The sequence below is a fragment of the Ranitomeya variabilis genome, chromosome 5 (assembly GCF_051348905.1).
Source record: "Ranitomeya variabilis isolate aRanVar5 chromosome 5, aRanVar5.hap1, whole genome shotgun sequence".
NCBI lineage: Eukaryota > Metazoa > Chordata > Amphibia > Anura > Dendrobatidae > Ranitomeya > Ranitomeya variabilis.
Genome location: NC_135236.1, coordinates 339,060,243 through 339,077,444, shown reverse-complemented (window position 1 = coordinate 339,077,444; position 17,202 = coordinate 339,060,243). Strand labels below are relative to the sequence as shown.

The 17,202-nt window shown below is 43.1% G+C and overlaps 1 protein-coding gene across 2 annotated transcripts in view; it reads right to left on the bottom strand.

Moving 5' to 3' along the window:
- LOC143775967 (pendrin-like) overlaps positions 1–17,202 on the bottom strand; it is a 271,334-nt gene that overhangs the window by 20,532 nt on the left and 233,600 nt on the right. For both annotated transcript variants that reach the window (XM_077264781.1, XM_077264783.1), the window contains exons 15-19: positions 13,671–13,763; positions 13,413–13,508; positions 10,231–10,467; positions 6,185–6,239; positions 619–761 (exon numbers count right to left, since the gene is read on the bottom strand). In XM_077264781.1, coding sequence (XP_077120896.1) covers positions 619–761; positions 6,185–6,239; positions 10,231–10,467; positions 13,413–13,508; positions 13,671–13,763 — 624 coding nt within the window. The remainder of the gene's footprint in view (positions 1–618; positions 762–6,184; positions 6,240–10,230; positions 10,468–13,412; positions 13,509–13,670; positions 13,764–17,202) is intronic.

Genomic DNA, 17,202 nt, shown 5'->3' with positions numbered 1-17,202 from the left:
GTAGTCAGAGGAGGATTGGTATGGATACAGTATGAGGATGGGGTTGTGGGGGATTGGTGCAGACACAGTATGAGGAGCAAGGGGGAGTAGCATGGACACAATATGGGGAGGAGGATCTGTGAGGATACAGTATGGGGAGTGTGGAATATGTGAGGAAACAGAATAAGGAGTGGGGTGAAAACGGTATGGAAACAGTATGGGGAGTAGGGAGGTATGATGATATAGTATGGAAAGTAAGGGGTGAAATATATGAGGAGACAGTATGAAGAGGGAAGGGGAAAATGTGTAGCTGTTTATGAAGAGGGAAGGGGGAATGTGTAGCTATTTTCTTCATAAGCATAGTGCATAATAAACTCATCTGTAGAACTGCAAAGAACAAAGAACTATTAATGTATTTTATGTAATGTAGTCAGTAATTTGTTATTTATTTTCTACAATTAGTTATCACTGTTGCCCAGTTGATCTATAGATATTAACCAGTGGTAGAAATGCATGTGTTTTCACATTTATTCTTATTGCTTTTTATTATGATAATTTTAATAATAACTAATAATATAGATTTGGAAGTTGAATGTAAAGTTTTTTGAATTCATAAACCCTGATGTTAAGTTGACTTACCGTATCTAATACACTACGGTTACATAAGCTCTTTTTCTGCTTCTGTATATACAAAACAGCATCATGGGTAGTCAGGAAACAAAGCTCTGTCTTGATTGCGTCATTAAAAAATCCGCATCTTTCCAATTGTCTTAATACATTATCTGTTATAGAGTGAAAATCAATTGTTATAGATCACTTGTAACTATAAAGCAGATACAGTAACACTTTTTTCTATAGCCACTTGGGTCTAGCTAGGAAAGGAGCTACGGTAATCAGCAACATGGTGGCTCAGTGAATAGCACTGTTGCTTTGCAGCACTGGGGTTCTGGGTTCAAGGAGTTTGTAATTTCTCTTCTGTATTGTGGGTTTCATCTGGGTTCTCCTGTTTCCTCCCACACTACAAAGACATACTGATATGAAATTTAGATTGTGAGCCCCAGTAATTCTAGGCTGACAGAGTCCCTTTAAAACGATGGCTTACTGGAAGTGTTGTGGCAGGGAGAAACTGAAATTGTATTCACCCTACCGCCAATCTGCTCTTCGGCATATGTGTGCATAGCAGGCTATCAATCAAAGTGCTGGGAAGTGATTGTAATAGAGAGGGATGACTGTAGCCACACTGTCAAAGATCGCAGCCCAGTGGGGTTGTATCTCAGATGCACTCGCTGTATCTTTGGAGCAAACAGCCCTCTGCTGCCCCTATCGTCCGGACAATTACTCGATTGCCTGACAATCAATTGAGGAAGCTGCAGGCTGTTTGCATTAATTGGCCGGATATCGGGAAATTAAAAGTGAGCTTATGGTATATACATCTCCGATTCCAATGCATGGAATATATTTTCACTGCTCCAAAAAATAAAGAGAACACTAAAATACCACATCCAAAGTAACACTGAATGAAATATTCCAGATGCAAATGTTGAGAACATTGAGAACAATGAAATATAAAAATGATCAATGTTAATCAATATTAATATCCCATGAAGGTCTGGATTTGGAAAGTTGCTCAAAATCAAAGTGGAAAATCAAATTACAGACTGATCCAACTTCAGTGAAAATGCCTCAAAACAAGGTCACACAATAGTGTGTAACCTCCACGGGCCTGTATGACCTCCCTACAATGCCTGGGAAAGCTCCTGATAATGCGGCGGATGAAGTCTCCTGCGGGATCTCCTCCCAAACTTGGATTAAACCATCAGTCCACTCCTGGACAGTCTGGCATTGGTCAATGGAACGAGACATGATGTCCCAGATGTGGTCGATTGGATTCAGGTCTGGAGAAAGGGCAGACCAGTCCATAGCATCAATGCCTTCATTATGCAGGAACTGCTGACACACTTTAGCCACATGAGGCCTAGCATTCTCATTGATCAAAAGAAACCCAGGTTCCTGGGTACCTGCATATGGTCTCACAATGGCAGTCAGAGTACCTCTGGGTAGCACATAGAGGGCTGAGGGACCCTGCAAAGAAATGCTTCCTCACACCATCACTGACCCACTGCCAAACTGGTCATACTGGAGGATGTTGCAGACAGCAGAACGCTCTCCACAGCGCCTCCAGACTCTGTCACATGTGCTCAGTGTGAACCTGCTCTCATCTGTGAACAGTTTAAGGGGCCAATGTCGAATCTGCCAATCTTGGTGATCTCTGGCAAGTGTCAATGGACTTGCACGATGTTGGCCTGTAAGCACAACACCCACTTGAGGACATCGGGCTCTCATACCATGTTTCTGTCAGTTTGAGTTGACACATGGATATTAGTGGCCTGCTGGAGGTCATTTTGCAGGGCTCTCTCGCTGCTCCTTCTGTTCCTCCTTGCACAAAGGAGGAGGTAGCAGTTCTGCTGTTAGGTTGTTGCCCTCCCACAGCCCCATTCACATCTCCTGGTATACTGGCCTGTCTCCTGGTATCTGCTCCATGCTCTGGACACTGTGCTGACAGACACAGCTACCTTTCTTGTGACAGCTCACATTTATGTGCCATCCTGGATGAGCTGTACTACTTGAGCAACTTCTGTACTTTATAGACACTGCCTCATGCTCTTGTACAGTACCTCTACAGGTGAGATGAATGACAAAATGCAAAAGTAACCAAAACAGCCAAAAAGGATGGGAACAGAGAAATGGTCTGTGGTCACCCCCTGCAGAACCACTTCTTTATAGGGGTTGTCTGGCCAATTGCCTATCATTTCTACCTGTTGTCTGTTCCATTTACACAACAGCAGGAAAAATTGATTCACAATCAGTGTTGCTTCATAACTGGACAGGCTTATATCACAGAAGTGTGATTGACTTGGAGTTACATTGTGCTGTTTAAGTGTTCACAATATTTTTTTGAGCAGTGTATATTACCCTGATACAGTCACTGAACTCCATGATAACCCCAAACTACTCACACCAGTTGTTTACACAGGCTGACTGGAGGCCTGGTTCTTGTAGCGTATGACTTAGTGGTTGCTGGTTACAGACTAAAAAAAACAGAACTGTTAAATTTTATATTAAAAGGGAACCTGTCAGCAGGATTGCGCACAGTAACTACAGACAGGTTGGCACCATTATATTGATTAAAATGATACCTTGGTTGATGAATTCCATTTTGTGGTTGTTGTTTAATCTTTATTTTCAGTTTTGAGTTAATGATATGCTCGTGCTTCGGGGTGGGCCTGTGGGGGAGGTCTTCATTTGGTGCTCTGATTAGCTATTCATAATGAAGACTGCTGACAGGTCACTGATCCCTCATAGGATCACTGATAGCTGCTACTGTGCAGGTGAGGCGGGCGCCATTTTCCAATTGATTTTTTTTTTATATATATATATATCAGGATATCCTCAAACATATTAATTATATACACAGTACATATGCGATTATGTTGCAGCGCAGGTGGCACGGCTCGCGCCTGCCTGTAGAAGTTTTTTTTTTCAATATATATATATAATATTCATTATGTAAACTAGAGGGCAGGTCACTGAGAGATCAGTGACCTGTCAGAAGTCTTCATTATGAATACCTAATCAGAGCACCACATGGAGACCCTCCACAGGCCCGCCCCGAAGCATGAGCATATCATTAGCTCAAAACTGAAAATAAAGACAACCACAAGACGGATTTCATCAGCCAAGGTATAATTTTAATCAGTATAAGGGCACCGACCTGACACTGTCTATAGGTTACTGTGCACAATCCTGTTGACAGGTTCCGTTTAAACCAAACGATAGGCAGGGTTTATAAAAATGTACAAAAGATTTTACAAAGGGGACAAAACAATACAGTATATTCAGTTACATAAAATAAAACAGATAAAACAAAATATACTTACTACACTGATCACAGATATGATTTTGTCTAGTGAAGGAGAGCGCTTCGTTTGAAGAACGTCCAGTGGATGGGAATCATGCATACAACGAAGTGTATCTCTTGTGAGATAGCGCTTACTACATGTGTTAGGGGACACTCGCTTAGCAACGGGATTCAGTCACACAAGCAAGTTTTTCTCATATAATCAGTCCATCCGGTTTTCTTTTATGCAGCATAAACCGGGACATGCACAGTTCATTATATACATTTTATACGGCTTCAACTCACAGTTCATTAAACATGCCGGACTTCTCACTTTGTCCAGCTACCATGTGTGACTGTACGCTGAACAGTTCATCAATATCCATGGAACACAACAAGCACCAACAGTCTGTTCCACTGGCAGATACATCTCTGCCGTTATGATAGCCCCCCTCCCGGGTGTTACCTTTCTGGAGCTCCTGCTCCTCACTCTGACCTCCTGCCAGTTCTATTTCCTCCAGGGAAAGTGCTGAACTGGGATCACCAACTTGCCTGGCAGGCACACATCAGTCAGTCCATATCCTCAGATGGGCTGTAGCTCCCCCAGTGCAGTGCCGTTGCAGACTCTGCATGCATGCCTTCCCATGTGCTCTTCAGGAAGTCCTACTCCCAGGACTTCCAACTCAGATTGTGCTATTCAGGAAGTCCTACTCTCAGGACTTCCAACACAGGCCACTGCGTGTGCTGTTCAGGACGTCCGTCCCCACCTGGGACCGTCCAACACACAAGTCTCTCAGTGCGCTTAACAGGGATCTGATCCTACTCCTAGGATCTCCCAACACACAGGTTTTCAGATCCACGGCCTCACAGTGCGCTATTCAGGGATCCTGTCTACACTCAGGACCTCCCAACACACAAGCTGTCCAGGATCTACACAGTCTCCAATACAGAGACCACTCAGGTCCATACACAGGAACCACTACAGAACCATGTGACCACACCATGGTCACATTATATAGTTGTAACCACTCCCATAGATGGGTGGTGTGTGTGTGTGTGGCTAGTTCGACCCGCTAGTTCGACCAGCTCTTGAACTAGCCCAGTAAGTCTCCTTTCATAACGATACAAACACTTGTGTGACTACAGGTCCCAGAACAACAGCATTACATCAGGCTTACAGCGCAGACTCCCTCTGCGACACATACCGGCCACTTACAATCCTGACAGTCACTATCTCATCACCATTATAACCACAGATATGCCTCCATGCATATCCTGAGGAGCACACACAGCGCCCCCTAGCTGTAACAGGAGTCACTGCATCACACTCTCTAAAGGAACCAACATCATAATTCGGCTTGACCTTTTATCTGCACCTGAGTTACACCCACACCCCCCCATGATGACCTCACGTGGGTCGGGTTATGGGTTGTTCTCATCCCCTCAGGATTTTATGAAATTCTCAACTTATGCGATAGCTTGACTACTGATGATCGCAGATGTTTGAGATTGCCGCCATATTTTTTTTTCAGGATTTTATCGTTACCCAGAGACCAAACAGGACATGACTGTTATCAGGTCACTATGGATTTGGAGTTTATAAAAAGGTTTAATGGTTATAAATAAATATGCATATTTTTCCCCTGTTCACTCTGAAGCTGAAAATGTATGTCCCATCACTATAGGATTTATACAAACTCCAATGTCCATAATTTTCTTTAGATACATACATACATCTGGACTGGCTATTGTAGCATTTCCCTTGTAGTAAACCACAATGTCACTTGAATTTAAAATGCATTTCCTGGGGACAAAGACCCTTCCACTTTGCTATTCGTGTGTAAACACAGGTACCCTATTGTTGTCCGACCCTCTGAAAAGAGGTCTATTATCTCAATTACCTGTCCAAACTATAACTCTTAGCCTACGCACAAAAGGCATCCTCCTTGATACTGCTGGGGCCTTTTGTTCTAAGAGGAACTCCAGCATGTTAATTAAGATTTCTTGTTCCCTTATGCCCATTGTACTAATCTGATTCTTGGAGATTCAAACTATCAGCTGTTTTTTTGCCACTGGAAATCTGTGTCAGAGGGGAGGAGGGAGGGGGAGAACATCCCTTCACTACAGTGGCTTTAGAAATCTTAATATTTTCTATGACACACACCATAATTATTATTATAATCTAAAACATAATGAGGCATATTATAAAACTAGCGGCCTATGCATTTATTTTTATGGTATACAATATCATTTATTCTGACATGGGCACACTGACCCAAATTGAATTTAGGAGCAGAAATAACTTACCATCATACTCTGCTATATATACATCTACATCAATCCTCTGAAATTCTTTAAATATCTGAAAAATAAATATAATTACTCATTATAAATATACTGCAGAACCAAGTTTCCAATTGATTGTTTTGACTAGGACTAACAATTCCATAAAAAGAATTTCATCTGTGTTACATTTAATAAGCATTTTTGGCTTAAAATAAAGAGTTGAAAAGAAAAGAGTTGTTTTATCATGTACTGTTACAGACGCCGCTCTCCTGCGGCGCCGTTCTCACCGCTCTGTTACCGACGCCGCTCTCCTGCGGCGCCGCTCCACCGCTGCACTGCCCGGGTCCCGCCGCTCTCATCGCTCGGCCCCGGCGCCTGCTTCCATCTGCCCTGCTCCTGTTCCTGTGAGCGCCGGATCTTCCTTCTCTGCTGCTGCATGTTCCCGGCAATCCATTTCCGGGTCCGCGCGCTCCTGTGCTTCCCTAGCACTTCCGGTGCCCAGGTTCTCGGCAGGTACTCTCTCTTTGCGCAGGCGCTCTAGCTTCCCTCAGGGACGCAGGCTCAGCTTCTCTGTTACCTCTTCCTGAGGTCATGAGGTCACCCCTTCTCTCACCCAATCCCGTTCCTGCCTCTACTATAAGAGGTAGGCTCTCCTGCTCCCTGGTGCCTGATTGTTTTAGCATTTCTGCTATTGCGTTTGGCTCTCTCCGTTGTTTCCCTGCTCAGTGTTCGCACTCCGTTCTTTGTCCGTGCTACCTTCCCTTCCGTTCCTGCCGCTCCTTGGTTATTACCTCTCTGTTTCTGGTTACCCGTTCCTGTTATTTACCTATTGTTTTGTTTTGTTTTTTCCTCAGCGGTCGCTCTGTTCCAGCTTCCGTGTCCTCCAGTTTCTCTCGCGGTTTCCCGAATCTTTCTCCAGTATCCAGCCTCCTTTTGCCCTTCTTCCTGGAGCCGTCCCTCCTGGTATCTTCACCGTGGGTAAGTGACCTCTGGGCTTGCTCCTTGCGGTCCCTGTATAGGGGTCGTTTCTCACCTTAGGCCGCTCGCCCAGGGGTAGGTCTCCCCACGGTCCAGAGGGTCCACTCTAGTTTCCTCTAGTCCGCTACATGTACCAACTGCACTTGTAGCCTGAATTCATACTTCTGTATATAGACCACAATGTCAGGATCAGCTGTGGGTCTCCTGACCCAAACTAGCAGTCTCATAGGAGAGTATGGCTACGAGGCTACTAATAAAACAGCTTCTAACTACAATTAATGTGTAAATTGCATCAATCTACACACACCCTCAACGTAAGAGCCAAGTCTTAGGATATATATAAGCTGCAGACTTTTGCGGAAATGTGTTTTATTATTTTTGTGTATTGGGCTTACAGGCAGATAGTTGCTAACTATCTGCCTGTTTTGAATGAGTATCATCTCTGACGGTTTACTTGGTGATTCCTCTGCTTTATTTCACTTCTTGCCAACAGATCAGCTCTTCTTCTTTTGGTTTGCTCTGTCTACGGGGCACCACTGCCGTGACATCATGCTGATTGACAGCCGACTCCCCACAGATGCCCATCAATCATCATGACATCATCAGAGAAGTCCCATCAATAGAGCAGAAGAGAAGATGCTGCTCTGTCGACGTGATATCATCAGAAGCAGGAGAATCATTGGCAGGAGCTACCCGTGACAGCTCTGAGCTGACAGAAATTGCAGCCAGGAAGGTAGTTAGCAACTACCTGATGATAAGTTTTTAGCCCCATAGGCACCATAAGACAAAAAAGGTTATTTACTTTTGGAAAACTTGCACCACATTGACAATTATTTGATGTGATATAACACTATGATCTTTATCTTGTACAATACAAATCAGTGTGTATTCCTTGACTTAGTATGGCTTTTTTATATTGTTATTATGATCCCATAAACTGAAAGCTGACATTAAGCATGTGTCCAAGATACAATTTTAATTTTTGGGGAGTATGGAGGGTTCTGAAGACAGGAAATTGTACAAAGTTAATAAAAACACTACTTACCCATTTAATTCTCTGCCTCTCGATGTTGTCCTCTATTTAATTTCCTGCAGCCAATTACTTGCCATCTACAAATGTGATGTCGGAAGCCAATCAATAGCCTCAGCATTGATGCATATAAATTCGGCAGGAGATCATTGAGGCCAAAGATTGCCCTCTGTGAGACCCCTGCGACTCTGATGAGCATTATAGTTACTGATTTCACTGTTCTTCAGAGCCGTCGAGTCTTGCGGAGTGTAGCATGAGTCGGGAGTGGCAGCTGCTAAAAGCCTACAGCCTCAGAACGAGTCTCCATAGGCTTTTAATAATGGAATCGGGGAACATTGAGGGAAGTGCTACTTTGGACATGCGTTGGACCCTGATTTTCTAATTGGTGAACAAGGTACAGTGTCTTGTTTTTATTTCTCTCTTTATATGCTTTTTCAGGTTTCCATTTATGCACTATGTCGGATTCCCTGGGCTACGTCGGACCTGCACCAGGGAAAGTGCCAAGGAGTTAAATGTTTTTTGTGTGTGTTTTTTACTTTTTATTACTAGGGCTTGATGCCAGATGTGTTTTGGGACAGTTCACAGGTGACATCAACCCCAAGCCCCATTACACCAATTGCCTACGCAGCAGGGCAATGGGGAAGAGTGAAGGCAGAGCGCCAGAATTGGAGCATCTAATGTGATGCAACACTTCTGGGGCTGCTGCGGGCTAGTATTTTTAGACTGGCAAGTGCCATATAACCATGGACCTTCCCAGCCTGATAATATCAGCTCACAGCTTTCTGCTTTACCTTTGTTGGTTTCATAAAATAGGGGGAAAACATTGTTTTCTTTTCATTTATTTATTAGGTTAAACAAACCTAAAAGCTCAAAAATAAACTCCATATCTATCTATCTATCTATCTATCTATCTATCTATCTATCTATCTATCTATCTATCTATCTATCCTGAGCGTCCTGACTGAACTTCCTGTGCATAGTTGATACAATTTTGTGTTTCCTTTGAGGTGTGGATAAAAATTGGGCATCAAACGCATAATCTGTGTGTCATCCGATTTTTTTTTTCTTACTCATTGACTTGCATTGGTGAGTCTTGTCTGATATTCAGAACATGCTGCAGTTTTTTCCTCAGTCCGAATACAGCTGAGAAGAAAACTCGCAGATCAGCACTGACTCATTGAGTAACATTGGAGCAAGTGCAATACAATTTTTTTCTCTCGTTGTACTCGTCCGATTTATTTGCTAATGTAAGCGAACCCAAAGAAGAAGAAGAATATGCAATACTTAGTGATAATTAGGGGTACACATAATATTTTACATTGACACAAACCTGTAAGTGGGATTAACTTGGCTTGATTGCATTTTTGCACAGTTCTTTGAAACCTTCTTTCTATTTTTTACATTAAAATAGAGACAGCTCACCTGACCTTATTATACTTGATAGGTGCCGCTGTTTGTGTCTCATAAAACAGATCTGTTTATTGAACCCTTTCTTTTGCTACTTCTGTTAATTGCACCTCCTACCCCACCATTCCACTCATAATCAGGAAATCAAACTTTTCATCTTCCTTCCTGATTTTAAAGGAGTTGTCCAGTCGAAACCGATAAGTCTGCAGTCACTCTGTGTGAGGCCTAGCATTCTCATGGATTAGAAGAAGCCCAGGGCAGACTGCTCCTGCATATGGTCTCACAATGGGTCTGAAGGTACCTCTGGCTAGCACATCGAGGGCTGTGCGACCCTCCAAAGAAATGCCTCACCACACCATTACTGACCCACTGCCAAACCGGTCATATTAGAGGATGTTGAAGGCAGAAGAACGTTCTCCACGGTGTCTCCGGCATAGGGAGCGGGGCAACGTCCACTGGCCAGGGGTATGTATAACTCATACATGGATCTGAAACCGGTGAATCCCAGCAGCGCACAGTGCATGCCTTTGGGGGATTCATAATTTTCGGTTTTGACCGCACAACACCTTTAAACAAGTGCAGAACCCTGACTACATATATACAGTACTTCCCTCAGATAACTTTCGTAGGAGGTAGCATTAATTTTACTTACCCCCTTCAGACAATCCACAGCGACCACATCAAGGAAGCATACTTGTCCAAAATCAAAAATTATACTGTGAATGGTAACCACTGGGATAGACACACAGTCATGGAATTCTGTATTCCAGTCTACTTGCATATTTAAGTCACGTGCTTTGAGCTCTCTGCTTTCTCTGTCACAATACGTATCCATGTCATCATCTGATTCTGCATCATCATTATTGGTGGAGTTGCCTTTGATCCCATTCTAAAACAATATATAAAATCTACTATAAGAATCTGTTAGTGTTTGAGTATATGTCAGAGGTCTTGCTTTTGTCCACAAGCCGGAACTCACCTAACGAAATAGCAAAACAATTGTTCACTTGCAGGTGCTATGAATCTTATGCTGGCATAAAAACTGCAATCAGCAGCACATTTTTTCTAATCACGTAATGTGCTGCTGATAACATGATATTCTATGTGCACAGAACATGTTAAAGGCGGATGTCCGATCTAAATTGAAAAGTCTACAGTGACTGTGTGACTGCAGACTTATGAATCTCCTCAGCGCACGCATTGTGCGCTGCGAGGATTCACCGCCCACGAGACGAGCTCTGCCCTGGATTATGCATTATTAACCACAGTGTGTGTGCTCAGGGGCTTCAATAAGTCTGCAGTCACACAGAGTAACTAGACCGCACAACCCCTTTAAAAATCATCCAGAATGTTACTCAACTTGTCTAAAAAGTCAGTAGAAGACTATCAATCACCTTATACAAGTGCTTCCCACTAAATTAGAATATCACCAAAAAGTAAATTTATTTCAGTTCTTCAATACAAAAAGTGAATCTCATATATTATATAGAGTCATTGCACACAGTGATCTATTTCAAGTGTTTATTTCTGTTAAAGTTGATGATTATGACTTACAGCCAATGAAAACCCAAAAGTCTTTATCTCAGTAAATTAGAATACTTTATAACTCCACCCTGAAAAATAATTTTAAAATCTGAAATGTTGGCCTACTGAAATGTACAGTATGTTCAGTAAATGCACTCAATACTTGGTCAGGGCTCCTTTTGCATCAATTACTGCATCAATGTGGTGTGGCATGGAGGCGATAAGCCTGTGGCACTGCTGAGGTGTTATGGAAGCCCAGGTTGCTTTGATAGCAGCTTTCAGCTCATCTGCATTGTTGGGTCTGGTGTCTCTCATGTTCCTCTTGACAATACCCCATAGATTCTCTATGGGGTTAAGGTCAGGTGACTTTGCTGGCCAGTCAAGCACAGTGATACTGTTGTTTTTAAACCAGGTATTGGTACTTTTGGCAGCATGGACAGGTGCCAAGTCCTGCTGGGGAATGAAATTTACATCTCCAAAAAGCTTGTCGGCAGAGAGAAGCATGAATTGCGCTCAAATTTCCTGGTAGACGGCTGCACTGACTTTGATATTGATAAAACACATAGACCTACACCAGCAGATGACATGGCTCCCCAAACCATCCCTGATTGTGGAAACTTCACACTAGACCTCAAGCAGCTTGGATTGTGGCCTCTCCACTCTTCTTCCAGACTCTGGGACCTTGATTTCTAAATGAAATGCAAAATTAACTTTCATCCAAAAACAATACCTTGAACCACTAAGCAACAGTCCAGTTCTTTTTCTCCTTGGCCCAGATAAGACACTTCTGGCATTGTCTATTGGTCATGAGTGCCTTGACACAAGGAATTCGACACTTGTAGCCCATGTCCTGGATATGTCTGTGTGTGGTGGCTCTTGAAGCAATGACTCCAGCAGCAGTCCACTCCTTGTGAATCTCCCCAAATTTTTGAATGGCCTTTTCTTAATCCTTTCAAGGCTGTTTTTATCCCGGTTGCTTGTGCACCTTTTTCTGCCACACTTTTTCCTTCCACTCAACTTTCCATTAATATGCTTGGATACAGCACTCTGTGAACAGCCAGCTTTTTTAGCAATGACCATTTGTGGCTTACCCTCCTTGTGGAGTGTGTCAATGACTGCCTTCTGGACATCTGTCAAGTCAGCAGTCTTCCCCATGATTGTAGAGCCTTCTGAAACAGACTAAGGGTACCGTCTCACATTGGCACTTTGATCGCTACGACGGTACGATCCGTGACGTTCCAGCGATATCCATACGATATCGCTGTGTCTGACACGCAGTGGCGATCAGGGACCTCGCTGAGAATCGTATGTCGTAGCAGATCGTTTGAAACTTTATTTCGTCGCTGGATCTCCCACTGTCATCGTTGGATCGGTGTGTGTGACACCGATCCAGCGATGCGTTCGCTTGTAACCAGGGTAAACATCGGGTTACTAAGTGCAGGGCCGCGCTTAGTAACCCGATGTTTACCCTGGTTACCATCGTAAATGTAAAAAAATAAAATAAACAGTACATACTTACATTCCGGTGTCCGTCAGGTCCCTGGCCGTCTGCTTCCCTGCACTGACTGTGAGCGCCGGCCGTAAAGTGAAAGCCGAGCACAGCGGTGACGTCACCGCTCTGCTTTGGCCGGCGCTTACACAGGATGCAGGAGGAGTGCAGGGAAGCGAACGCCGGGCACCAGAATGTGAGTATGTGTTTTTTTTATTTTACGTTTACGCTGGTAACCAGGGTAAACATCGGGTTACTAAGCGCGGCCCTGCGCTTAGTAACCCGATGTTTACCCTGGTTACCCGGGGACTTCGGCATCGTTGGTCGCTGGAGAGCTGTCTGTGTGACAGCTCCCCAGCGACCACACAACGACTTACCAACGATCACGGCCAGGTCGTACCGCTGGTCGTGATCGTTGGTAAATCGTTTTGTGTAACGGTACCCTAAGTGACATTTTTAAATGCTTAGGAAGCCTGTGCAGGTGTTTTTTGATAATTATTCTAATTTACTGAGATAATCACTTTTGAGTTTCCATTGGCTGTAGGCCATAATCATCATCAGTAATAGAAATAAACACTTGAAATATATCACTCTGTTTGTAATTACTCTATATAATATATGAGTTTCATTTTTTTTGTATTCAAGAATGGAAATAAATTAACTTTTTGATGATATTCTAATTTAGTGAGAAGAACTTGTACAAAGCCAAACAGCAGATGATTAACAGCCTGAACTGACTCCTCTAAAGGGGCCATTAGTTTTACTGATTATAAACGCATATAGATTTATTCTATAAACTTTGTCACTAGGTCATGGTTTACCTCATTTGCCACTGAAAGCTTTTTCTTGAGAAGTTTATTTATCTTTCGTTGTGTCTTTGTTCTTTTGTTAAAAACTCGAACAGCATCAAACCCAACCTGTGTAAAATGATTATAAGATATGTAAATTGCTTTCACAATATAATAGCAAAAAATGACAAAAATCTGAAAAATCCACATGCACTAGGTTTATTATTAATGCATTTTGTGTAAAATATGCCATTATTGGTATATTTGTGCTTTTGATATAAACATACTCACAACTGACTTAATGCCATCTTTCAGACTTTCGACGTTGCCGTAGAATATAGGACTAGAGAATCGGATTATTTTAATTCCTTCTGGTTCATCAACCTTTGAAAAACAAAATACTTGTATAAACATATAACTGCTATATTTTATTACAGGGGCAGGAAATCTTTTTTTTCTGCCAAAGGTCGTTTGGATAGTTCTAGCATAATTTGCGGGTCATACAAAATTATCAACTTAAAAAGTTAAAAATGATCCTGCTATTTTTGGTAAGACGTATAAAGGGGTGGTCCGAAGGTAAAGCTAAACTAATACCGTAATCTAAACTAATTTTTAATATGCTCGTATTAAAAATTCCTTACTGTAATTGTACTTTTTTCCCCTATTGTGTGATGACGCTTTGTTTTAGAATCCCAGTATACACAAAGTGTCATCAGAGCAGGGGGCAGAGGCTGTGGTCACTGCCACAGCCTGTGCCCCCACCCTGAAATTAAGTGTCATCAAGGATACTTGTTTCAAGGGCTGAGCTGGTCCCTGCATGCCTTTATTGTGTGATGTGCACAATGACACTGCGCTTTGTGATGCTGGCTCAGATCAATAGTAACGAGCCGGCAACAGAGCAGCACACACTGTCACTTGCGGGGGGCTGCACTTGTCTCTGAACGCTTGGTATCCTGGCAATGGGCACTGACCGTGCGCACTGCCCTGTTGCCAGCTTGTTAATACTGATACACAGAGTACGTGCTGTGATTGTGCACACCATACAATGACCCTCCCTCCTCTAATAATGCACTGATGATGCTTCGCATGTACTGGGATTCTCAAAAAAGTGTCAAAGAAGAAGTATGGGGAAAAAAAATCCAATAGCAGTTAGCACAGCGTAGTAGGGAATTTTGAATGCAAGCATATTAGAAATTATTTTGGATTATGGCACTGAATAGATGGGGATTTAGACTAAAATTTATTTGACTTTTGGACCACCTCTTTAAATAACTCACCCCTAATGTGATGGCTGGAACTGGTTCTCTTTGACTCTTTGATGAGGCATGTGATTATTGGAGGTATTAATGATGCTACCCACAACTCCTTTTACAAGTTTGTGTCAGTTGGTCTGGAGCACAGTTGACTTTTTGTGATATTTAATTTTGAAAAGAGCTGCTCGCAGCAGTAAGTTGTACTGAACAAAGTTGAATATTTCAATCCATGACTCCTTAATGTGGAAAATTCATCACAGCTCATAAAACATTGTACGGCAAATAAGCCTCCTTACCTTGACAAGCCAGAGATGGTATGTCACTCTCCATAAGGAGAAACGATACCCCTTAGACCCCATGTCCAGAGCCTCTCACCTAGCCAAATCAGTTCTCATGCTTCGCACTGACGAGGGCCAACAGCCCGAAACACCGTGTCTGCGAATTGAGATACTGATTTGGCTTTTATCCTAAGTCATATTGCACGACTCGTTAAAGGGTTGATTGTGACTTGTAGGATCGCTACTTCCAATAGGTGGCGCTGTAGAGTTTAAGTCCTCTTTTTCTCAGAAGAGGCAATTTGCATATTTAAATTCCTAGAGGAGCATTGTACGGCAAATAAGCCTCCTTACCTTGACAAGCCAGAGATGGTATGTCACTCTCCATAAGGAGAAACGATACCCCTTAGACCCCATGTCCAGAGCCTCTCACCTAGCCAAATCAGTTCTCATGCTTCGCACTGACGAGGGCCAACAGCCCGAAACACCGTGTCTGCGAATTGAGATACTGATTTGGCTTTTATCCTAAGTCATATTGCACGACTCGTTAAAGGGTTGATTGTGACTTGTAGGATCGCTACTTCCAATAGGTGGCGCTGTAGAGTTTAAGTCCTCTTTTTCTCAGAAGAGGCAATTTGCATATTTAAATTCCTAGAGGAGCATTGTACGGCAAATAAGCCTCCTTACCTTGACAAGCCAGAGATGGTATGTCACTCTCCATAAGGAGAAACGATACCCCTTAGACCCCATGTCCAGAGCCTCTCACCTAGCCAAATCAGTTCTCATGCTTCGCACTGACGAGGGCCAACAGCCCGAAACACCGTGTCTGCGAATTGAGATACTGATTTGGCTTTTATCCTAAGTCATATTGCACGACTCGTTAAAGGGTTGATTGTGACTTGTAGGATCGCTACTTCCAATAGGTGGCGCTGTAGAGTTTAAGTCCTCTTTTTCTCAGAAGAGGCAATTTGCATATTTAAATTCCTAGAGGAGCATTGTACGGCAAATAAGCCTCCTTACCTTGACAAGCCAGAGATGGTATGTCACTCTCCATAAGGAGAAACGATACCCCTTAGACCCCATGTCCAGAGCCTCTCACCTAGCCAAATCAGTTCTCATGCTTCGCACTGACGAGGGCCAACAGCCCGAAACACCGTGTCTGCGAATTGAGATACTGATTTGGCTTTTATCCTAAGTCATATTGCACGACTCGTTAAAGGGTTGATTGTGACTTGTAGGATCGCTACTTCCAATAGGTGGCGCTGTAGAGTTTAAGTCCTCTTTTTCTCAGAAGAGGCAATTTGCATATTTAAATTCCTAGAGGAGCATTGTACGGCAAATAAGCCTCCTTACCTTGACAAGCCAGAGATGGTATGTCACTCTCCATAAGGAGAAACGATACCCCTTAGACCCCATGTCCAGAGCCTCTCACCTAGCCAAATCAGTTCTCATGCTTCGCACTGACGAGGGCCAACAGCCCGAAACACCGTGTCTGCGAATTGAGATACTGATTTGGCTTTTATCCTAAGTCATATTGCACGACTCGTTAAAGGGTTGATTGTGACTTGTAGGATCGCTACTTCCAATAGATGGCGCTGTAGAGTTTAAGTCCTCTTTTTCTCAGAAGAGGTAATTTGCATATTTAAATTCCTAGAGGAGCATTGTACGGCAAATAAGCCTCCTTACCTTGACAAGCCAGAGATGGTATGTCACTCTCCATAAGGAGAAACGATACCCCTTAGACCCCATGTCCAGAGCCTCTCACCTAGCCAAATCAGTTCTCATGCTTCGCACTGACGAGGGCCAACAGCCCGAAACACCGTGTCTGCGAATTGAGATACTGATTTGGCTTTTATCCTAAGTCATATTGCACGACTCGTTAAAGGGTTGATTGTGACTTGTAGGATCGCTACTTCCAATAGGTGGCGCTGTAGAGTTTAAGTCCTCTTTTTCTCAGAAGAGGCAATTTGCATATTTAAATTCCTAGAGGAGCATTGTACGGCAAATAAGCCTCCTTACCTTGACAAGCCAGAGATGGTATGTCACTCTCCATAAGGAGAAACGATACCCCTTAGACCCCATGTCCAGAGCCTCTCACCTAGCCAAATCAGTTCTCATGCTTCGCACTGACGAGGGCCAACAGCCCGAAACACCGTGTCTGCGAATTGAGATACTGATTTGGCTTTTATCCTAAGTCATATTGCACGACTCGTTAAAGGGTTGATTGTGACTTGTAGGATCGCTACTTCCAATAGGTGGCGCTGTAGAGTTTAAGTCCTCTTTTTCTCAGAAGAG